Source organism: Triticum urartu, chromosome 6A, assembly GCF_056163025.1.
Source record: "Triticum urartu cultivar PI428250 chromosome 6A, HENAU_Tu73, whole genome shotgun sequence".
NCBI lineage: Eukaryota > Viridiplantae > Streptophyta > Magnoliopsida > Poales > Poaceae > Triticum > Triticum urartu.
Window position 1 is genome coordinate 379,122,436 of NC_141878.1, and position 24,280 is coordinate 379,146,715.

Consider the following 24,280-nt stretch of genomic DNA (forward strand, 5'->3'; position numbering starts at 1 on the left):
TGGCTCAGTGCTAGTATTTTGTTAAGCATCTTGTGTGCATCCCTGCCATGTCTTTTGTTGTCTTGTTTGGTGGCTGTAGCATGTTCATTTCATTGCGTTTAGATGCCTACTTGCTGTAAATCGCAGACCGGTGTCATATCTTAAAACGCTTGCCATTTCCAAACCGTAACTCCGATTCCAATGATCTTTATATCGTTTTCAAGCGATTTCATCCCCTCTATCCAGTGGCACACTTGATTTTCCAAGTTGAGGCCAGGTTCATGAATTTCTTGTCATATCTTGCATTTTGCATCCCGCATCGCATCCCGCATAGCATATCTTCATCTCATCATATTGCTTGGTCTTGCACGTGGTTGATTGTATCCTTGTTGCTTGTTTGTCTTGTTGGGTAGAGCCGGGAGACGCGTTCGCTACCGAGGAGCCCGTTGAGTTTGCTTGTGAGGATCCAGTCAACTCTGACAACTGTGCAGGCAAGATGATCATACCCTCGAAATCACTACTATCTTTGCTATGCTAGTTTGCTCGCTCTTGCTATGCCAATGCTATGATGCCTACCTTTTGCTTGTCAGCCTCCTAATTGCCATGTCAACCTCTAACCCACCTTATCCTAGCAAACCGTTGATTGGCTATGTTACCGCTTTGCTCAGCCCCTCTTATAGCATTGCTAGTTGCAGGTGAAGTTTGGAGGCCGTACCTTGTTGGAACATTTATTTACTTGTTGGGATATCATTATATTGCTATGTTATCTTAATGCATCTATATACTTGGTAAAGGGTGGAAGGCTCGGCCTCTCGCCTAGTGTTTTGTTCCATTCTTGCCGCCCTAGTTTTCGTCATATCGGTGTTATGTTCCCGGATTTTTGCGTTCCTTACGCGGTTGGGTTATAATGGGAACCCCTTGATAGTTCGCCTTGATTAAAACTTTTCCAGCAATGCCCAACATTGGTTTTACCATTTGCCACCTAGCCTTTTCTTTCCCTTGGGTTCTGCAGACTCAAGGGTCATCTTATTTTACTCCTCCCAGGCCAGTGCTCCTCTGAGTGTTGGTCCAACCTAGAGCACCGTGCGGGGCCGTCCCTCGGCAACTTGGGTTACGTTGGCTCCCGTACGCTTAGCTTATCCGGTGTGCCCTGAGAACGAGATATGTGTAGCTCCTATCGGGATTTGTCGGCACAACGGGTGGTGTTGCTGGTCTTGTTTTAACCTGTCGAATTGTCTTGTTGTACCGGGTTACCGAGTCTGATCGGTGTGTCTCGGGCGGAGGTCTATTCCTTCGTTGACCGTGAGAGCTTGTCATGGGCTAAGTTGGGACTCCCCTGCAGGGATTGAACTTTCGAAAGCCGTGCCCGCGGTTATGGGCAGATGGGAATTTGTTAATGTCCGGTTGTAGATAACTTGAACCTTAATTAACTAAAATGAATCAATTGAGTGTGTTACCGTGATGACCTCTTCTCGGCGGAGTCCGGGAAGTGGACACGGTGTTGGAGTTATGCTTGCGCAGGTTGTTCCTCTAGATTCTCGCTCGTGCTTTGCCTCCTCTTCTCGCTCTCTTTTGCGGATAAGTTAGCCACCACATATGCTAGTCGCTTGCTGCAGCTCCACATATATTTGCCTTATCCATTCCTATAAGGTTAAATAGTTTTGATCGCGAGGGTGCGAGATTGCTGAGTCCCTGTGGCTCACAGATACTATAACTCCAGATGCAGGTCCAGGTGATTCCGCTCCAGGTGACGAGTACGAGCTCAAGTGGGAGTTCGACGAGGACTCTCAGCGTTATTATGTTTCCTTTTCCGATGATCAGTAGTGGTGCCTAGTTGGGGTTTGATTCAGGGCCTTGTCGCATGTTGGGTTTTCTTCTATTTTGGCGCCGTAGTCGGGCCATGAGTGTTTGTATGATGGATGTTATTTATGTACTCTGATGTGACGTGGCGAGTGTAAGCCAACTATGTATCTCCCCCTTTTATCATATATTACATGGGATGTTTGTGATGATTTCCTAACTTGCGACATTGCTTTCAATGCGGTTATGTCTCTAAGTCGTGCCTCGACACGTGGGAGCTATAGCCGCATCGAGGGCGTTACATGGGGGCTACTAGCAACCAAAGGGGAGGGTTTCCGATTCAAGTCCAAATGCAAACTTGAATCAACCTTCTTCGTTGCAAATAACTCAAGAGCCTTGTCAAGTGATTGGGCCATCGTTTCCTTGTATGCAACCCAACGTTGCTCCGAGTTGACACACATTGTCTTCCAACAGATGTGCATTCGAAAACCTACATTATGCCTTCCCTCCAACTCAACGATATCACTAGGTTCCATCCAATTCAAATCTTTCCTCACTTGTTGCAAGAGCTTCGCATAGTTAGGACTACTATCAAACACCATGTCAAGCTCATCCGGGTCCGGTTCAATATTGCCTTTCAAGAAGGCGTCTTTGTCCCCATGATGAACAAACACACATGTTCTTCCCTTCCCTATAAGCATTCAAACAACACAACGTAACATTGCTTCCATGAGTACTAATTTACGGATTAACACGGAATACAAACCCTAAAATATATATCAAACAACAACCCTAACCCTAACCATAACCATAACCCTATCCCTAAACCTAACCCTAGCACCAACATAAGAACACCCCTAAGAATAACCCTAACATACTAACAAAGTCTAATCATAGGAAATTAGCAAACAAAGATCTCACATCTCCATGCAAATCTCTAGATCCAAACAAAACTAGGGTTTCCCCAAACTAGCAACAAATGAGCAATTTGATAACATTACTTGGATCAAAACAAGGGGATCGGAGAAGATTACCTTGAGGGAGGGTTTGACTTCGAAATCCACAGACAAATTCTTCAAATTTGCAAGATTTGGGAGAGGATTTGAGAGGGGGAGAGAGTGAGAGAGGGGGCAAAGCACGGGTTGGGGTGTGTGGGGTGGGGGAGTGGGGCCCAGCCAAGCGGTTGGATAAGTCACAGTGCAGCACCCGAACGCTAGGCGCTGCACATTAAGGCGTTGTTTGGATAGGTGATATATACAAAACCCGTACTCTAAAAACTAGGAAAATGGTTGAGCCGAACAAAACCTCATTTGGTTACTAAAACGAATCCACGTATATAGGGAACTAGGAACTGTACAACCCAGGATTTCGGGTTTATAGAAAAATGAGTATTATCCATTTTTTCACAAACGCGATTGCTACATGCGTGAGCGCAACAATTTTTTTCTTCACCCGCTCGTTTCTCAACAACTTTGTTGACGTTTTGTGTTTTGCTGCGGGAGATCCACTCACCGAGAGAATAGGAACGGGCTTATCCAAACAAGGAAGTGTACGTACCAGATTTTACACTCTCTCAACCCAAACGTGACTTTCTATATACTGGTTATTTGTAAAATCACAACTAAAACTGATTCGGCTAAAATCCAGCTGAAAACTTGTTTTCTATATACCGATCGCTAATCCTCCTTATCCAAACAACGCCTAAACGTGTGGCGCCTAGCTCCTAGGCGCTGCACTGCTGGGTGCGGGCCCAGGAGTTGCCACGGTGGACTAGCGTGTAACGCCCCAGAGATAGGCGCTGCACCGTTGGGTGTGGCGCCTGCGTGGCGAGCGCTACATAAAAATGTCATTGACGTGAAATAGTTTCACGAGCAGTTCATTCTGTGAATTGATTTCGTCCCGAGGTCAAAATTGTCAAATTTGCGGTAGTGAGAGTCACTTTCTATTCTTTGATGAACCCCACTAGTAGTAGCTTGCATTTGAAAGAAAAAATCAACACATATACCTCAAATTACTTTTTGCTATGAGACATCTGTATCCATATGTCATCATCGTGCATGCCCTTAGAACTGGGGTTCGAGTCCAACTAAAAAAAGAGAAAACAATTCAAAAAAAAGAGAAAAAGAAGAAGAAGAAGAAGAAGAACTGGGGTCTGAGACTGACACGACGCGCAACCGTCTTTTTTATGGCTGAGTCGAGCGTTGGACTGGTGCACCGGCTCCACCAACCCCATCAAAGATCCAGCCCACCCGATCCGACCCGCGCCGCTCCGCTATAACTCGCCGCTCCCCACCGCGGATCGAGCGAACGCTCAAGCCAACCCAGCAAGCACCATGGCCGGCACGTGCGCCCACGTCGAATTCCTCCGCGCGCAGCCGGCGTGGGCGCTGGCCCTCGCGGCCGTCGGCCTCCTCGTCGCCGCCCGCGCCGCCCTGCGCCTCGCCCTCTGGGTCTACGCCGCCTTCCTCCGCCCCGGCAAGCCCCTGCGCCGCCGCTACGGGCCCTGGGCCGTCGTCACCGGCGCCACCGACGGCATCGGCCGCGCCATCGCCTTCCGCCTTGCCGCCTCCGGCCTCGGCCTCGTGCTCGTCGGCCGCAACCCGGACAAGCTCGCCGCCGTCTCCGAGGAGATCAGGGGCAAGTACCCCAAGACCGAGGTCCGCACCTTCGTGCTCGACTTCGCTTCCGAGGGGCTCGCCGCTGGGGTGGAGGCGCTCAAGGACTCCATCCGGGGCCTCGACGTCGGCGTGCTCGTCAACAACGCCGGGGTCTCGTACCCGTACGCCCGCTACTTCCATGAGGTGGACGAGGAGCTCATGCGGAGCCTCATCCGGGTCAACGTCGAGGGGGTAACGCGGGTCACCCACGCCGTGCTCCCGGGCATGGTCGACAGGAAGCGTGGCGCAATCGTCAACATCGGCTCCGGTGCTGCCTCTGTTGTGCCGTCCGATCCACTCTACTCCGTCTACGCCGCCACGAAAGCGTGAGTACTAACCTTCTTCTTCTTCTTCTCGATCGAAATTACTACTGTACTTAATTTGCTCTGCGCGTACTACATACTATGGCATGCCATGTTAAATGTTCGTGCTCACAGATGGTGGTAGCGGAAGCAACCCCTGCGAACAGAGGGCACTACTTTCTTGCCTACCTGTACTTGATTTAGAAATTTTAGATGTTTGTTAGGATCCGGAAGGAGCTATGCTAGGAAGAATTGGGATAGGGAATCGAACAAGCACTTTCGGTGTGACTTGTTAGCTCGCGTGTCATACTCATGCCAGATTCTGGTGCTAGTCTTGGATTTAGATGTGTAACAAACTGTTAGGATAGTTTGCTTGATGTATGTCTTCAGTTCAGACCCTGTCCAGATCGGTTACTAAAATATTTTAGTGAATTGTCATTCACAAATTATGACTACATTGACAGCAGAGGGAATACTAATTTGTTTTTGTTTTCAGGTACGTTGACCAGTTCTCAAGATGCCTCTATGTTGAGTACAAGGGCAAGGGCATTGATGTGCAATGCCAGGTAACAACTAGTCTCTCGTTCTTTTATCTTTCTGTTATCTGCTTTCTTTAACTCAGTTGCTGTCCTTTTGTGGTTAATAACTGTTTGTTATAAAATGAAAGTAGCTGGGTTGTCTAATTTAGCTAATTTATATGTCTGGACAACTGAAATTTCAACTGAAACAACAAAACACATCACCTTTGGTGAATGTAAATAGTATATATTTTGTGATACAATCAATCGAATGCGACAAGCAGGTTCTGAATTTGTTCTAATAAGGATATGTTCTGACTTCTGCGTTACTTATAGATCAGACTAGATAACAAACAAGGCTTTGCGAGAAAAATTACCATGTCTCTATCAACTGAACTAATGAAGCATGTATTTCTATCTTATCATGCTATACCTACCTTTTGCTGCTGCTTATTGATCATCTGAGAATTCAGTCCCTAAGTGCTCCGTCCTTGCTCAAGGAGATATGTTGATAGATTATTTATGCAATGAGAAATGAGTTAAATACCAGTATCATGATGATGTTAGCACGTGATTCATATTTGTAGTCCCTTGGAGGATCCTTGAAAGTCTACCGAGAACTACTCATTTGAATTGTTTCGCCCTCTCTGTTGTTTTAGGATGTTGTTTTTTTATACGAATTGCTGAGCTCTAACTTAACTCCTGCGATCTGTTCAGGTGCCCTTGTACGTGGCGACAAAGATGGCATCAATCAGGAGGTCTTCCTTCCTTGTGCCATCCGCGGACACCTATGCTCGTGCTGCTATTCGCCACATTGGCTATGAGCCGAGGTGCACACCGTACTGGCCACACTCTGTTCTGTGGTTCTTGATCTCCCTTCTCCCAGAGTCACTTGTGGATAGTACACGCCTCAGCATGTGCATCAAGATCCGCAAGAAGGGGCAGGCTAAGGATGCCAAGAAGAAAGCGCAGTGATGATTCCGCTGCTAGTTCATTGTTGAGATCTGCCATGTTTCTTCATTATGTGTAATGGACTAGTACTTGTAGCTCTGTTGTCGGCATTTCAGTATCATTACCTTCCCATCACACTAGGTTGAGACTGTTGTTGTTCGTTCCACGGTTACGAAAGCACAAGCCTGTAATACTTTATCTCCAAATGAATGTAACGCCAGCTGCACTAAAGGTGAAAATGAAACTAACTAAATTTTTTGCTGGCTTCCTATGATTATTTTGCATCTTTGTCTAGCTGCTTGTTTTTTGCAATTATAATGTTCTTCTAGAATGGTGTTCCTTCCTTTAGCTGCAAATATAATTTGTAGAACATTGCTATGCAACCTAGGCTTTGAGCCAGCTGGACTTCATATCTTCAATTCTCTGTTCATATTTAGTCAGACTCATTAGTGCAACAATCATGAAGAAAAAAAAACAACTACTGGATATTCGTGTTCGTAATTTATTTAGTGCAACATTCATGTGAAGGCACCAAAATAACACAAACTTGAATGAATGATCCTCAAATTTGGACTCATCCTATTTTCAGTGTAACACCATTTTGGTGGATAAAAGCTAATAAAATCCACATAAGTCGACATTTTTGAGATAAAAAAACGAGGCGAACTTTGCTTTCTGAAACATGGAGCTTTGCAAGTTTGCAATATATAACCCATACACTAGAGTCAGCTCTCTGCACAAAGTTAGTGAAAATCAACTCAGGAAACACATATGGACAACGGCGATCTTCTCTTCACCGCTTTTTTGAAATATTACGCAGCACCAGCGTCGTTTGTGAGCTGCGCCTCTTGATCACCTCCTCGGATGCTTGCCGTCTTCCCCATCGATCTCTGGCTAAGCATTCGAACAAGGCCGCTTCTGAGCTTCTGAAACTGTGATCCACTGACAGATCGGCTGCCGGCCATTGCCCTCTCCAGCTCCTCAGAAAGTGCTTTCACTAGGTCGTCGAAACGGCGCTTGAATGTCGGGTATCTTGATATCGACTTTGTGATCCCTTGCAATCTAGCACAAGATCGAAATAATTACAAAACAAAAATTGGTGCATTTCCCTTTTGCAAATGGGGAGAGTGGTGGGCAGAAGTACCTCCGAGCAAATGCATCTATTTCTGCTTGTTTTCGCTCATTCAGGGATGACAAATGCGGAAGAGTCGCCTTGAGGCGTTTCGGGTCGCTGATCAACAGTACGCGTTTCTGAAGGTACGCCTCCTCCTCTTCTGTAAAATTCTCGGCTTTGATTTGATCTTTGATGACCATCAGAGGGTCAAAGAACCAATCAAATAGTGTATTCTTAGGCCTGTTGTCAGATGTTATTTCACAGCCATCTCCTGCAAATTGCACAGGGCAAGTCAAGCTAAGCCATAACGACACCTCTTGAATGGAGAAGAAGACCTATTTTTACTCACTGAGAATCAGGCCATCGGAATCAGCCTTTGCAGATCGTAGGAGTGCATTGAGAATAACATATGCTGGCAAACCCACATTAAGCACTCCGCTGCCGCCTTTGCCTGACTTTGTTTCTTCGATATCTTTCGGTGTTATCACTCCTTCAGCGACCAGAGCCTCGCCACGGTGGTGACACTCTTCGAATAGGTGATCTAGCAACTATACAACATTATAAATTATTAAACTGCACAAATTTAAGCCAATTGAATTGTAGCCTGCCTTGCAAAGTAAATTCGAAATGGCAAGATTAATTAGCACAATGTAACCTTTCAAAGTCTAAAACAGGCGCCATTCCCAGCATATAAGAATACATGGAAGGTACTCCCTCCGTTCGGAATTACTTGTCTCGGAAATGGATGTATCTAGAACTAAAATACGTCTAGATACAGAGTATATATCAACCAAACGGCAGCAACAAAATAAAATTGTGCAGTGAACACAGAGTAAAAAAATCTCTCGAAGCCAGGAAAAATTCACCTTAAATGGATTGAACTCATCAAAGCTACTCTTAAATGATGTAACCCGTGCTGGAGCTTTCTTTCCATCTTGCTTATCCCTGAATGAGGCGGGCCTTGACAGCGGGCCACGGGTACTTTCCACGGAAGCTTCATTCTTCTGGTATACAAACCTAGGCATGATTTTCGTGTTAACTCGGTTTATTCAGAAGGGACAACGCAAGGAGAATAATGCAATATGAAATACATCATTTGTACCTAGGAAAGCAAGATCCTGGTGCCATGTCAAGTACATCATTTGTATACTCATCAAAGATGGATACTGATGATATTGCATAAGATAGTCCCATGAAAAGCGAGGATTCCTGGCACATCAGCAAGATTGTAGGAGTAAGCTCCGTGGCTTCACCTTTGATACGTCAGTGCAGCTAATGCTTGACGTTGGAAGTAAAAATATTTTTGTTTCCTGCTTATACCTGATAAACCACAATGGCAGCATATGCGCCTAGAGGAACACTGGAGATCATGGAGGCTAGGAAGGCTCCTAAAACAGCAAATGGCCAGAGAAGAATAGCCAGACCAGCGAATGGCACACACGCTGTCTCAAGGAAAGGTCCTTCTCTGCCAACTAGATCTTCAATCAGTCGCTTCCATCCTTTAAAAAGCATCACAGGGAACTTGTACAAGGCAATTGCTGTGAACATTATCCCATCCATTAAGAGTCCACATGCCGCAGCGAGTACTGCGCCAGGAATATCAAGCACTCTGGGAAAATGCACAGTTAACTGTTTGAATTTGTTCAACAAAATTCTTCGAGAAAAAAAGATACATAGGGTATTCAAATATAGCACGGTGGAATTTCATTTGACATGGCAAACTTCACATAGAAATTATTCTTTACTTCACCGCAATCCTGAAATGTTTGTCCATAGCAAAAACAAATGCACCATATAACAAAAGAACATAATAATAATTACAGTGACACATATAATGATATTAGCAATTAGCATCCCTATATGAAGGTTCCATGATTCCACGCTTACAATTACATATTTAATAATACAATTGCACTACTCAAGTTAGTCCTTGGAACTCATGGAGTTTGTCCAAATATCAGATGGAAAAGCTAGCACAGAGAAATTTGCAGCCTTCTTGGATAGAAGAGAAATAGCTAAAAATAAAAGAAGCAAGCAAACCTTATTTCAAATGGTTTTCCACCAGGAGGTTCGTGGAACCGTAGATCATCCATATATGCAAGATATGAATGGAATAGCATGTCTTTCAGGTCCCTGACTACTGTACAGCCTCCTGTGATAGTGCTCCATGTTCCATCCTGCATTTCAATTTAGCTACTCATGTAAAACAAGCACTCCCTTGTTTTTTATGTAGGGAATATTTGACCGGCCAATTTTTTAATTTGAGCGTGAATTTCTTGTACAGTATTTTGTTAATAGATACAAAATTACAAACATAATAAATTGATTTTGAACAATAATCCAACAGTACTAATTTTCTGTAACATAATCCACATATTATTGGATTTATTGTTGGCCCCAACATGGATTTTGACAATTGAAAATTTGAGAGGTGCTTAAACAGCATAATTTCAAAGTAGCACCATAAAAAGTAAAATCATGAACATACCACAAAGCAATGAACGAGTGGCCTTTTTTTTCCTTCACCGAGTGCATCAAATGTGGCCATTACTGGTGCTAGAAAGCCGTATGCTAACCCAGCAAGTACACTTCCAACGATGCCAACTATCAGCCACAAGACTAAAATCCCAGATACAGAAATAAGAAGCAGCAGCTTCACAACAGGTCCCACCAGCTTGGTTCTGCCTTCATGAAAAAGGGGATCAGTGGTCAGCAACTCAGCACATCTATCTACATAGATCCATAACATGATATTTTCTTTTCAGATAGATTTGTGCAAAACTGTGAACGCTACCTTATGATGCAGTAGTACGTCCAAATCACATGCATAGGCCATAACCCCAGGACGAGTGCAGAAATACCGATCGCTATAATAAGCCAGGCCCATGGGCCAAACAGAACACCTGGATAGGCAAAAGCAACAAGAACACAGGATTAGCAAATCAGACTATGAAACAACACATGTGTAGCAAAATGGCAACTTTGATTTCTGGAAGTAACAAATTTCGATCACCCTTGTGTTCATTTACTTCCAATACCACAGTTACATATCTTTCCTTTGATATGACTTGAATTGTCAGTTGCAATGACCAGTAGCAACCCGTTATATTGCACATACAAAAGTTGAAGCAGGGAAAATGGCTTAAAGTCCAAAGTGCACATGATCATTTTCAGAAACAAGAAAGAAAACTCATTATCGTATATTACCTCCGTTCCGAATTACTTGTCTAGATACATTCATTGTAAACAAATCTAAGACAAGTAATTCGGGGCGGAGGGAGTACTACAGAAGACCTGTGAATCTGGCCAGCTGATGTTTCATTTCAGGAAACATGCCTACAGCCAGCTAATATGAACTCTATTGGTTCCATCACTATTGAAGCCAAAAGTACCACATAGGGTCGTTACTATATATGGAATATGTACAACAAGTATTCACTTCTAGATTCCATAATGAGAATTTGTGGAATGCTCCAAGAAAGTAAAAGAACAAAGCCTCTTCATACAAGATAACAGGGTGATCAACACAACACAAGCAAAGCAACCACAAGATGGAATGAAGCCCAAATACTTGAGACAAATAACTCTTTAATTTATCATTCTGCATTCTAAAACAAATAAATGTATCAAACATAGACAAGCAGGTACTGATGTGTAAAATTGCCATCCTATGGTCATATGAGAAAATATCATGTGATGCAATTCCAATCCATAGTACTTTCTTAGGACAGCAAAGAGAAGCGAAGTGAAGTAATAGACAGGAGCAGGCGTTGTGGTCACCTTTGATGATCCCCAGGAGAAGAAGGCCACAGAAGAAGGGCAAGAACTTGAAGCAGCTCCAGACAGAGGCCCGGAACCCAGCCGATGGCTCCATGACAAGCTCGGTCAACTCGAGACTCTGCTAATTCCCTTTGTATTCCCTTCAAGAGCAATCAACGCTATCCAACCGCACGAACTTGGCAAGACGGCAACAGAAGAATGAGAAAACTAAACTGAGCTTGCTTCCAGGAAGAATTTCCAAGAACCGTTAGCACTTAGCAATCAATCCCAAGGCCGAAGAACCGGCAAGATATGCAGAAGAAAGCGGGCTGTGCTGACTGCTATGGGTGGTTGGGGTTCGGCAAGAGCAGGCGGCGGCCTGGGGATTGGCGGTGGGTACGGGCGGTTAACTAAGTAAACAAGAATCAGCGCCAAAGGGGAAGCGAGAAAACTAGCAATAAATCGAGAAAAAAGTGGAACTGGCTTCGCAGCGGCAGCCGCAGCCGCCCTGTGCTGTCACTGCTGTTTTGGCTGTGCCCTGAGGGAGAGAGAATCTGATGCTAAGCCACTGGCAGGGAGGGAGGCAACTGGAGCAGAGCAGAGGTTGCTTGCTCTTGGGGCTGCGCGATTCAGATTGTTAGTTTAATACGGAGATTTGGAAAAGGAAAGGAGCCCAGATGGTTTGCTGGTGGGGTGCAGGTTGCAAGGGGGGAGGAAGACGAAAGGGACGGGACAACGAATGGTCACACAGATTCGTGCGTAGTTGTGGCTGCTAAGGGCCAGTTCTTTTGCAGCTTATTTCAGCTTATTGTGAAAATAAGCCAAAAGCCAAAAAGAACTCATTTTAGGGATGGAGCTTAACTTATTTCCACAGCCCTTCCCTTCACAATGAAAAAAAGCTGGGGGTATGGCAGCTTCCCGCAGCTTCTCGCGGCAATCACTTAAAAAACGAAACGGTATATTCCTTTGCCCTCACACTTGAACACAATTACGCAGGAAATGCCACCGCGCCCCTCCAGTGTACCAGCCCCGAAGAAAAATTGCTCGCAACGCCCCGCGCCCCTGTCGTCCCTCTCCTCCCGCGATTAGGGTTTCCCCGCTGCCGCCGCCTCCAGCCGCCGCCGGCGGCCCCGCCTCAAGCCACCGTCCGCTGGCCGCGCCTCAAGCCGCCGCCCGCTGGCCGTGCCTCAAGCCGCCACTACCAGACCCGCCTCAAGCCGCCGCCACAGACCCCTTTGTCAAGCAGGACGGCTGCCCGCCTCCGGCGCCGTGGACATCGGCTTCCGAGCTCGACTGGATGGACGCCGACCCCCTTCTCCGCTGATATCGACGGCGGCTGCTCCTCCCCGATGCCCCACTCCGCCCCACTCTCCTTCCATGGCTGAGACGCCCCTGGTTCGTCGCCGTCGTCGTCAACGCACTGCCCTGACGCCCGGCACCTGCACTTCTCTGGACGCCATGGCCACCCACTGCTAGTTCTCTGATTGTCCATCGAGTAGCAAATGCTTGACAATCTCATGGTGATTAGGAGTAGTATTCTCTTTGCCTATTTCAAATTTTATTTCAGAGATGCATATGAATTTTGCTGACATATCTTCAGGAAGTGCAGTGCTCATGTGCACCTTAGTTTTTGGCCATGTCCAAGTTTCTATCTGTTGTAAAAAAAGGATAAATGTTGCTAGTGAATGTTCAGAAATTTGTATGCAAACACTAACATTTTGATTGTTGTTTGGTTTGGTCCTGCTATACCTTTTGCAAGTGCAAGAGAGTACGAATGAAGTTGTCCAAGTTGCTGCTACAATTCACAGAAACTGCAGTTAAATCATACAATTACATTTTAGGGGTATTGTAGACTTTTCATCAAAGACCCAGAACATAAGCTTGGACAAAAGAACTGGATGGCTTATGCTAGGGGGCTTATTTCCATTGCAGCTTATCAATGACTTATTCCCACTGCAGCTTATGCAGAAGCCACACCTCAAAAGAACTGGGCCATAATAATACACGGTAGAGATGAAAATCTGCAGCAAATATCTTCTTTGCAAACTACATATATGCCTTTGCAGTATCCTCTTCTCTTCCCCTATGCAGAACGTGGGTTTCAGCTCGGGCTTAAATATATTGGTTCAGACCCTTTAGATACTAGCAAAAGAACCAAGCTCACTATGCAGGACTACTATTCCTGTTGTCTCCACTATAGACCAGAGCAGCATAATCCATACCTTTGTTGTGGTTTGCTTTCCTCATAGGCCATTGTAGATGCACGCGCTTGCATAGACGAGTGGAGGCTGCATTTCATCATGAAGGCTAATAATGATCTTAGAGCAGAGAACTTGCAAGGAGCCACTGATGCTGTTGGAAAAGGGCAAACAGATGCAAGTTCTGTTGGCAAAAAAAAACATACTTCCATCCTCTTTTACCGATGGCCGGCGTTATATGATTGAGAACTTCCAGGAAGAGGTGGCTATTTCACGTGTGTTTGGCCCACCAGACCTTTTCACCACCTTTACCTGTAATCCCAAGTGGCCTGAGATAACAGAAGCCCTGTGTTCTGAGCCTGGCCAGATGCCTTCAGACAGAGCGGATCTTCTAGTCAGGGTTTATCACATGAAGCTCAATGACTATATTCATGATATTAAGAGTGGGGAGGCCTTTGGTCCTATCGTAGCGGGTAAAACGTGCTTTGGGATTCCTCTCATCTCTTTTTGCCTGTTATTTTCCACCTCAGCTCGTGATATTTTTTATCCCTTTGTTCACAGTACTGCACACTGTGGAGTTCCAGAAAAGAGGGCTTCCTCATGCCCATATCCTGATCTAGCTTGATAGGAAAAAAACGGGAGGTTAGCCCTGCTTTAATTGACTCTTTTATATCGGCCTCCATCCCTGATTCTGTTGCGGATCCTCTTGGATACGTTCTTGTTTCTGAACACATGATGCACGGCCCTTGCGGGGAAGATGGTGTTAAATGTCCTTGCATGAAAGATGGATTGTGTTCAAAAAAATTTCCTAAGTCATTTCAGCTCGAGACCTCTCTAGATGATAGTGGATTCCCTATGTATAGTCGCCCAGACAACGGCCGTTTTATAATTAAAAAGGTCAGGCTTGATAATAGGCATGTTGTTCCTTATAATCTGCTTATGCTAAAAAAATAACAAGCGCATATTAACGTTGAGTGGTGCAACAAAACCCATGTCATCAAGTATCTTTATAAGTATGTTACAAAGGGTCCTGATTTTTCAAAAAACTTTGTTTGAAAGAATCAAAAACAAGCATGGTATTGAGATTAATGAGATCATGGAATATAGACAATGCCGTTACATATGTGATAAAGATGGTTGCTGGAGGATATATGGTTTTGATATACACAGTAAGATGCCTTCTGTTGAAAGATTGCCTGTTCATTTATTAAATAAACACATGGTGTGTTTCAATGTTAAAGCAAACCTGAAGTCAGTTGCTGACGATGAGTGGCTACAGAGAACAATGTTAACCGAGTGGTTTGTAGCTAATAGATGCCATGAAAATGCTAAGTCTCTTACTTATTGTGACTTCCCAACCAAATGGACTTGGCTACCAAGCAAAAAACAATGGATTCCTAAGACCTTGAGTTATAGGATTGGTAGAATTTATTTTGTTCACCATACAACTGGAGAAATTTTCTATCTTAGAATGCTCTTGATGGTTGTCAAAGGTGCCATGTCTTATACAGATGTTAGAACTTATATTGAGATTGTGTATGAAACCTTTAAGGAGGCATGTGCTGCTAGGGGCTTACTTGGAGATGATCTTGAATGGTATAGTGCATTTGATGAGGCTTTGACCAGGGGTATGGGAGCTCAGCTGCACAGGCTTTTTGTTACAATCCTTGTTCATTGTGGTGTTAACGATGAAAATGTTTTCTTCGAAAAATATTGGTCACACTTAGCTGAGGATATTAAGTACAATACCAAGCGCTCTTTTCGTGATGATAATCATGTTGTACCTCCTGATGAGCTGAGAGACATCTTGCTTGATAAGTTGACAGTTCTATTTAGTAAAAATGGTTCTAATATTCTAGACCACAAACTGCCATTAAAGACTACATATGACGATAACTCTGATGACAATGAGATGATAACTGATGAACTATCTGTTGATCCTAAAAGTGAACTGCTAAAGGCAGAAACCATGTACAACCAATTAAATCCAGATCAACTCCTAGCTTATAAGAATATTATCGACCGAGTTGTGTCTGGAAAACCTAGCTTCTTCTTTGTTTCTGGATATGGTGGAACTGGGAAAACTTTTCTCTGGAGTTCCATAATTGCTTATCTTAGAGGTAAAGAAAGGATTGTTCTCACAGTTGCATCTTCTGGGGTTGCAGCACTTCTTTTACCTGGCGGTAGGACTGCTCATTCTAGGTTTAAAATACCAATCAGTCTAGATGACAATGGAACATGTGATATAAAAAGATCTAGCAAATTAGCAGAGATGATCGAATCGGCCTCCCTAATAATATGGGATGAGGCTTTAATGATGCATCGTAGATGTTTTGAGGCTTTGGATCGTAGCTTGCGTGATATCCTGTCTGCCGACGATCCTTCTATAGCTGACATGCCTTTTGGTGGTAAGGTTATGGTTTTGGGTGGCGATTTGAGACAGATTTTACCAGTCATTGAGGGTGGGACTCGCTCACAGGTTATAAATGCTGCTATAACAAATTCACCACTATGGCGTTTTATAGAGGTTCTACATCTTAAAGTGAACATGCATTTGGCTGTGCAAACAACAGATCCTGTTTTACAGGCTGAGATAGCTTCTTTTGCTGGTTGGATCTTGAGTATTGGTGATGGTACAGCGCCTTGTGTTACTAGGCAAGGGGAGTGTGAGCCAAGTTGGGTAACAATTCCTGATGATATGTTGATCCATTCTGAGGAAAATAGAATAGGCGCTATTGTTAATGCTGTATATACAAACTTTGCTAAAAATTGTTCTAATCGAAAGTACTTATGCCAAAGGGCTATCTTAACAACAACAACAAATGATTTAGCTCAGGAAGTTAATGACCATGTGCTAGCCTTAACGCCTTCTGCTGAGAGAGAGTACTTAAGCTATGATTCTATAGGAAATGCTGCTGACTCAATGCGTAATATGGATGTGTTTTATCCTATCAAGTACCTAAATACAATTAAAATTAACAATTTCCCACAACACAAGTTGCTATTGAAAAAAGGTGTGCCGATTATGCTCCTTCGAAATTTGAGTCAAGCAACTGGTCTTTGTAACGGTACTCGTCTTGTTGTCTCTAAACTTGGTGAGAAAGTCATTCAGGCTATTATCATGACTGGTTCTAATATTGGGGATGTTGTGTACATTCCAAGGATTTGCCTCACTGCCAAGGATCCTAAATGGCCATTTACTTTACATCGTCGCCAGTTTCTGGTCAGGGTTTGTTATGCCATGACTATCAATAAGAGCCAGGGACAGACTCTCTCAGTTGTTGGATTATACCTGAAAAGCCCTGTTTTCACTCATGGCCAGCTTTACGTGGCGGTTTCACGTGTGGCTTCCAAGAAAAACTTGAAAATACTTATCGAGAACGAAGATGGCACACTTGGGTCTCAGACTAGAAACATAGTTTTCTCTGAGATCTTTGAGTCTTTGGAATAGTACCTACATCGTGCTTTATTTTGCGAGCTCCTTTTGGTCTCACTACTACTTGCTGCCTCTTAGTCTCTATTATTATATGCTTCTTGATTTGGTGAAATATTTCTATTGTCTGCTCCCTTTTCAATAAGATTTGAGTTTGTAAATGTTGTTTTATCTATTGCTGCTCATTACCTAAGATAGCGAATACTGTTCTTTTCTGCGCATCTATGTACGCGTTGAAGGTATTTTGGTAGTTCGCTTAGTATGTCTGTTCACTTGACTTCAATTAGGTATGCCATTATATTGCAAAACCTAATATGTTGCTTCTTTATGTATTTTTACCTTCCTAAACAAAAGTGTCTTTATGTTTCCAGATGGCGCATCAGATGCTCTCTCAGATACACAAGCACAACAGGAAGTGGGTTGTCTCTGTCCTTGTCTCGCGCCTATGGTTTTATCGTGGGGGCACTGACAATGGGCCTATCCAGCACATGGACTTAGTTGTTCTTGATAGCCAGGTTTGCCTTTACATAGCTAGCTCAACGCCAACTGTCCATATTTGGCCTAGGATACCTTTCTGATTATTGTTTTTGTTGGCAGGGCAACCATATGTATGTGCAGATACCTCCTCAGCGAGCAGAAGAACTGAAGAATGAGCTGCAGGAAGGAAAAGTCTACATGATGAGCAGACAAGCTATAGACCTGTTGAGAGTCGCTTCATGATTCAGTTCGCCAGGTTTAGCAACGATGTTTTACGCTCGGGCTTGGAAGCAGATTACCCATTCTGCACCTACAATTTGATCCCATTTCAGGACATCCCCAGGCCATGTGGGCCACCGCCTCATTTCCTTGGTAAGTTGTGTCACTGCACGCCTAAGTACATTAAAAACCACTTGTCAAATATCTGGAGTCTGATGCTCTTGCAAATTCTATGGTTTTGAAGATTTCATTGGAAGAATAACTGCCGTTTCTGATGTGGTCACTATCCAATCAATGCATCAGCCAGAGCCATCAAACACAAGGACAATAATCCTGACTGACTTACAGTAAGTGGCATTTGCTTATTATTATGCATGCACCATTCTAGGCCACCTGCTCGTTCATTTGTTTACTGATTTGTTCGTCATATGAAACCTACAGGGGCAAGGAGCTAAGGCTTGTCCTCTGGGGTGATCGAACGATTGAATTCGAAGAAGAAGCAGTGCGGGCAAGAGACGAAAAGGAAGCTGTGATTGCAATTTTCGTAGGAACACTACCTAAAATAAATCAAGGTGGTCAACCTATTGCATCTTATACATTTATGCATTCTATATTGTACAACCTTTTCATTCTATGTTCAATGCAGCCTCTTACCCCTCTATATTGTTCAATAACTATGCAGGTGTTCAAGGACTTAGTGGTAGTTCTGCTTGCCGTTGGTACATTGACGAGGATCTCCCAGTGATAAATGACTTCCACAACAGGTGATTTCTATATGCCTTCTAATTGGCTTCTCTTGCTTTAACCATGAATATGAAGACAGTGTTGTTTTCTTTGTCACGCTGCTAACTATCCCCCCTGTTGCGTATTAAAATAGGTTGGGGACTAATTTCAAACCCATTGATAGCAATGCTGCTTTGACCGAGGGTGCATTTACTACCCGTATCTACGCTGATCCTGTTGAAAAGACCGTGTCAGAGCTCCTCCACCTGAACCCTTACGAAAACGAGGTATCCTCGCTGTCTTTTCCTCTATATGTTGTTCCCAATTTTTCCTGGTCATGTGCTCAACTGCAAGTTATGTTACTTCGACAGGAAAAACGGTTCATATGTACCGTTACTGTCCAGAGGCTCAATCCTGATCAGCGCTGGTGGTTCTTCTCTTGCTCCTCCTGCAACAAGACCTCTACAATAGTCGCATCGAACTACCGATGCGCCAATCCTAACTGCTCATCCATAGCAGCACAGGAAACGTATGTGCCTTCCAAGACCTTTGTCTCCTGTTTCTTTTGTTTTGTGTTGTTTGTTTCCTTAGGCTTCCTGCCTGATTTATTTAGATATGCCTCTTCTATGTTTTATTAGTCCTTTACTACAATCCTCATTCTATTCGTGCCATGTGCAGGTACTGTATTTCGGTATTTGCGAGTGATGATGTAGGTGAGGCTGAGTTCACCATGTTTGATAAAGTTGGAAAAGTAGCTGTTGGAAAACCACTCCTCAATTTACTGAAGTTTAGAAACCCAGGACTTCCAACCATACAAGAGATAGCCCGTGTACCGATGGTTGATAAAATTGCTCCACCATAGATTACCCAGATTATTGGGCGGAAGTATAAACTTCTTGTGTCCATTGCAAAGAGAAGCTTTGCAACCACAAGCACACAGTTATCATTTCAAGTTGTGAAAATTATGGAAACCTATAAGCCTGAGTTAAGCTCATCTGCCTTTGACTATGTCCCTGGATCATCTGGAGCATCATCCTCTGCTTCCCTCACTGACAGTCCAGTACCATATGAGATGTTTACACCCAGTACCCCAAGCATCAAGCAAGCCCAGCCTGGCAGCTCGTCAGGGAGCCCTGCTATAACTTTTCCATCACCTACAGGCGCGGTGTGTTGTTTTCTTAGTCTACCATCTCTCTTTCGATTTATTCAATAAAGATGCCCACAAACTAATCCAGTTCTTCTCATTTCCTTTTTTACACTGAGATGCAGACACCAACTTCAAAGCTCAGTGTTGGTCTCCTTTCATCTACATCTCCAGGGTATGCCTCTTTAGAAAGGACTAATGCAGTATTTTCTAATACTTGCTTACATTTATGATCGTATTTTCTTTTCTAGCAAATCACCATGCCCACCCAGTAGGACCAGGTGTGCTTTATTTATCGGCAATGACAAGAAGCTCCCTTTGGCACAAGATCCTCCAAAGAAGTGTGACGAAATAGTCGCGGTAAATATTTCTCTGCTCCGCCTGAGATACCTGTTAACACACATGTGCTAACTAATGCATAATACTATAAATGCACGATATACGTTCAGTAAATGAGCAGCATAGTCACACATTGATACACAGGTGTCAAGGCAAAATCTTACTATTGTATAACCTAATAACCATCCAATATCAATATGCTATATCTCTCTATTATCAAGCTTATGTGTATGTTGGGTACTCCAGGTGAACGATGATGAAAAGGTTGAAGATCCTTCTGGTGCTGCTGATGCAAAAGATGATAAGAGTCCACTTCAGAAAAACAAGAAGTAAGTACTGCTTCTTACGTTCCATTAATATAGCTTGTTTCCAAACCTGTGTATAGCATCCCGCTTATTTATTTTTGACTGACACACCTTGAAATAAAGGAACCCTGTTGCTGGAAAAGGAGCTGGAGGAGGGAAGAAAACAAAGCAACAGTGACTCCTTTGCCCTGCCTATGCAACCTTAAAATATCTATAAGTACACCACAATTTCCCTATATACTATTGTTCTTGGACTTGTTTTGCCATTCTCATACTTGGAACTGGTTTCTGAAACTTTGCATTCTGCTGTAGGTTATCTATCCTATGTACATTAGCTTCTCCTCAGCAAGATCGAAGGAGAAAGATGGCGGTTTATGCATCTAGCTTTGCTCTCGACAACACTCCATCACAATGCTCTTTGACCAGCTACAAGCAGAGTCCGTTGCCGTGTATGCTTCTTGCATAGACCTTGGTGTGGTTGTATGCTTCTTACGAAGCATGTCTAAAACTCCTCTGTTTATATGTCTGTGTGCTAAAAAGTCTTTGGCTGCTCAAGTAGCAGTGTCAAAGCACGACAAAACAAATAACTCCTCTATATAATCAAGTGAACTCTAGCCTATTATGTGTGTGCTGTTCGATTATCATTTGCCTTTTTTATGCGTGATATGCTGCCCCATGTCTGCAGATGATTTCTTCTTTTCATAGATGATTTTGTCTCCCCTCTGTTTTAGACTCTGGTCATCTCCTCCTTTTTTTCATAGCCTTTAAGGCTCTGGCCCATTCCTGTTTTTACTTCGGCCCAGTAGGCCCATTCTTGGTCGTGCCTCATATCCAGACAAGGTGTGGGTTGTGTGGCTGAAGACTGGCCTATGTGCTGTCCCCCGTAACCTGCACACTCTCTTACTCCACCCCACCAATCCCGCCGTCACACTCTCCGCGCATCCATTTCTAGGGTTTCTTCCCTTGCTACATCTCTTGGTGCCCTGGGCTTATGGCGTCTTCTTCAACCGATGAAGCTGCATCCTATACTGCCATTTCAGTTCAAGGTAGATCCCATTCTTTCCCTATTCCTCTAAGCTCAGCCGCTGCCCCTGTATTCTTAGATCCAGTTGTCCTTTCTCAGTGCCTAAGATGGCGGATAGTCTAAACTATATTATAATCTTGCTAGGTATTTCGTCCTCGTCTGTCTGTTCCAGAAGAAATATTACAAGAGCTTTTCTTTCATATGGTGAAACAAAATGCCCAGAGATCCGGACACACTACCATTTCCAAATCATTTTCTCTCCTGATAGTAGAACTGCACGAAGGCACTTTGATGATGCATTGGCTAAAGCTTTTCATCTTAAGTGCGATGAAATTGTTACTATTGATACTCCTGACCAGGAGTTCTTAATTAGCATCCCAAACAAGCAGCAGAACAAACAAGCAGTCGAGTTCCTTCAGTCCGAACAGAAGCTTAACCTGGGTAATATATACTTTACCACCCTCTGTGCAGATGAAAACTCAATATTTTATGGCACACCAGCCTATGATTTCAATGATAATCATGCTGGATCCCAGGTTTTAGTTGAAATAACAAACCTCCCGCTGCATCTTTGGACATTCAAGACAGTGGATTTTATGCTGCATCCATATTGTGTCGTCTCTGAGCTTTACCCTGACACAATCACCTATAATGATCTTCTCACGTTCCGGTGCATCTGTTGGACAGACGCGCCAGAAAATGTGCCATTGCGGATGAATATCAAGATCAGACGTAGGTTTAGGGATCCAGCAAACACAGCAATAGGGATCCACCTGGACATGTTCACAGTGCTTATTAGTGTGCTTAAAAACCCTCTCAGCAAGATAATGAGGCCCATTGAGCCATTACCACCTGTGCCAAATGCTCGGGACATCACTGTCGATGCTACTGCCCCACACTATTTTCTTCAAGACACGGAGGTCGACCCCGATAGATTCCAAGAGCTATCACATTCTATAATCCTCAAACGAGAAGACGGTGTTGAACCCATAGACACAAATGAAATATTTTCTGCGGTCATTCGGTATATACCAGCGTCAAGATACGTCATGGTGAAGCCAATTAGCTTTGATGCTTTCCTTGTATACTATCAAGGGGGTGTTCAGTATGCTACATTTGCAGCATTCAGATCAACTGTTCTGGCAAGGGGACACATTGAGCTAGGCGGCCACATCTTCAGGGCTATTCCTTGGTGTTCTTCTTATGGTGGCCAGCAAATTTCACTTACCCGATTTATTCGTGTGAGTATAAGTGAACTTCCGGCTGGAATCCTCCGACACGAAATAGCAAGCCAGCTGTTGAGCCCGTTTGTCTTGGTTGAAGAGAATGGTTTGCCTGGACAGGGCTTCATAAATACACTTAGATATGACTGTTTTGGCTAGGTTGACAGTGTGATTGATATCCCAGATTATATTACCATCTACATAACGCCACGTGGATGCGAATCAGACTATATGCATACAGGACATCATTACATGCCGCTGTACACGCGACAGGCAAAGATAACGGTTTGATCTCCAACTATGCTGGAAAACTAAGGTATACTATATGTGTGAGTCAATTTATGTACACATACTGACAAGGTCCTATGATATAGCAGTTAACTTATTTCTTCATTTCCCACAGGAATATTGCTGTGATGAAGCCTACAAAAGTTGATGTATTCTGCTCTCTGAGCAAACTGCTATACATCAAATAGGGGAGAAGATCAAAAACTTCAACTACCTATTACAAATGTCTTATTAGCAAGCAACCTTACTATGCCACCAGTGTATTTTTATTTTCAAACTGTAACGCCAGTTTAAGACCTGTATTACCTGCTTCTCTTTTCTATTACTTGCGATGAACAATTATAGTGGCCCTCTGTATACCTTTCTATTCGCATTTTTTTCTTTCCAACTACTACTATGGAGGCCCTTGAAAGTTGTGGTGTATGGGCCCAGAGACAATAGCCCAGCCAAAAGGCCCATATAGACATATCATATATTGCTATGAAGGCAGCCAGATGAAACCCTAGATCGGCAGAGTGTTCTCTCCCGCACGTTCAGTGCCTCGCTCCCAAACAATGACCACACCGGCGCGAGCGCAGTCAATATTACTAACCGTTGTTTCTCCATGTGTTTCAGCATCTGGATGCCCGGAGAACTCCTCAGCAGGACCACATGTAACTGTTGGGTTTCGTAGTAATTTCAAAAAATTTCCTACGCACACGCAAGATCATGTGATGCATAGCAACGAGAGGGGAGAGTATGATCTACATACCTAGTAGATCGACAACGGAAGCGTTTGGTTGATGTAGTCGTACGTCTTCACGATCCGACCGATCAAGCATCGAAACTACGGCACCTCCGAGTTCTAGCACACGTTTAGCTAGATGACGATCCCCGGACTCCGATCCAGCAAAGTGTCGGGGAAGAGTTCTGTCAGCACGACGGCGTGGTGACGATCTTGACGTGCTACTGCTGCAGGGCTTCGCCTAAGCACCGCTACAATATTATCGAGGACTATGGTGGCTGGGGCGCCGCACACGGCTAAGGAATAGATCACGTGGATCAACTTGTGTGTCTCTGGGGTGCCCCTGCCTCCGTATATAAAGGACTAAGGGGGGAGGCTGGCCGGCCAAGGATGGTGCGCCAGTATAGTCCTACTCCCTCTGGGAGTAGGATTCCCCCCAATCCTAGTTGGAATAGGATTCGCGAAGGGGGAAAAGAGAGAGGGGGAGCCGGCCACCTCTCCTTGTCCTAATAGGACTAGGGGAGGGGGGAGGTGCGTGGCCCATCTTGGGCTGCCCCTTCTCTTTTCCACTAAAGCCCACTAAGGCCCATATAGCTCCCGGGGGGTTCAGGTAACCTCCCGGTACTCCGGTAAAATCCCGATTTCACCCGGAACAGTTCCGATATCCAAACATAGGCTTCCAATATATCAATCTTTATGTCTCGACCATTTCGAGACTCCTCGTCATGTCCGTGATCACATCCGGGACTCCGAACAACCTTCGGTACATCAAAATGCATAAACTCATAATATAACTGTCATCGTAACCTTAAGCGTGCGGACCCTACGGGTTCGAGAACAATGTAGACATGACCGAGACACGTCTCCGGTCAATAACCAATAGCGGGACCTGGATGCCCATATTGGCTCCTACATATTCTACGAAGATCTTTATCGGTCAGACCGCATAACAACATACGTCGTTCCCTTTGTCATCGGTATGTTACTTGCCCGAGATTCGATCGTCGGTATTCCAAATACCTAGTTCAATCTCGTTACTAGCAAGTCTCTTTACTCGTTCTGTAATACATCATCCCGCAACTAACTTATTAGTTGCAATGCTT

The 24,280-nt window shown here is 44.1% G+C and overlaps 2 protein-coding genes across 3 annotated transcripts; one reads left to right on the forward strand and one right to left on the reverse strand.

Moving 5' to 3' along the window:
- Nucleotides 1-4,012: 4,012 nt before the first annotated feature.
- LOC125513367 (very-long-chain 3-oxoacyl-CoA reductase 1) lies at nucleotides 4,013-6,476 on the forward strand. Its single transcript, XM_048678468.2, has 3 exons — nucleotides 4,013-4,762; nucleotides 5,235-5,304; nucleotides 5,974-6,476. Exons 1-3 carry the CDS (start codon nucleotides 4,113-4,115, stop codon nucleotides 6,229-6,231), a joined length of 978 nt encoding a protein of 325 aa, XP_048534425.1. The 5' UTR covers nucleotides 4,013-4,112; the 3' UTR covers nucleotides 6,232-6,476.
- Nucleotides 6,477-6,693: 217 nt separating this feature from the next.
- LOC125513366 (putative membrane protein At3g27390) lies at nucleotides 6,694-11,821 on the reverse strand. Of its 2 annotated transcripts, none has more exons than XM_048678466.2 (10): nucleotides 11,102-11,821; nucleotides 10,116-10,224; nucleotides 9,810-10,002; nucleotides 9,362-9,498; nucleotides 8,642-8,930; nucleotides 8,424-8,530; nucleotides 8,188-8,338; nucleotides 7,671-7,869; nucleotides 7,352-7,592; nucleotides 6,694-7,269 (listed from the first exon to the last, which is right to left on the reverse strand). In XM_048678466.2, exons 1-10 carry the CDS (start codon nucleotides 11,193-11,195, stop codon nucleotides 7,020-7,022), a joined length of 1,770 nt encoding a protein of 589 aa, XP_048534423.1. In that variant the 5' UTR covers nucleotides 11,196-11,821; the 3' UTR covers nucleotides 6,694-7,019. The 2 variants fall into 2 exon arrangements, with proteins under 2 accessions (XP_048534423.1, XP_048534424.1); XM_048678467.2 differs by having other exon boundaries at nucleotides 9,810-10,006; nucleotides 11,102-11,820.
- Between the last annotated feature and the right edge of the window lie 12,459 nt (nucleotides 11,822-24,280).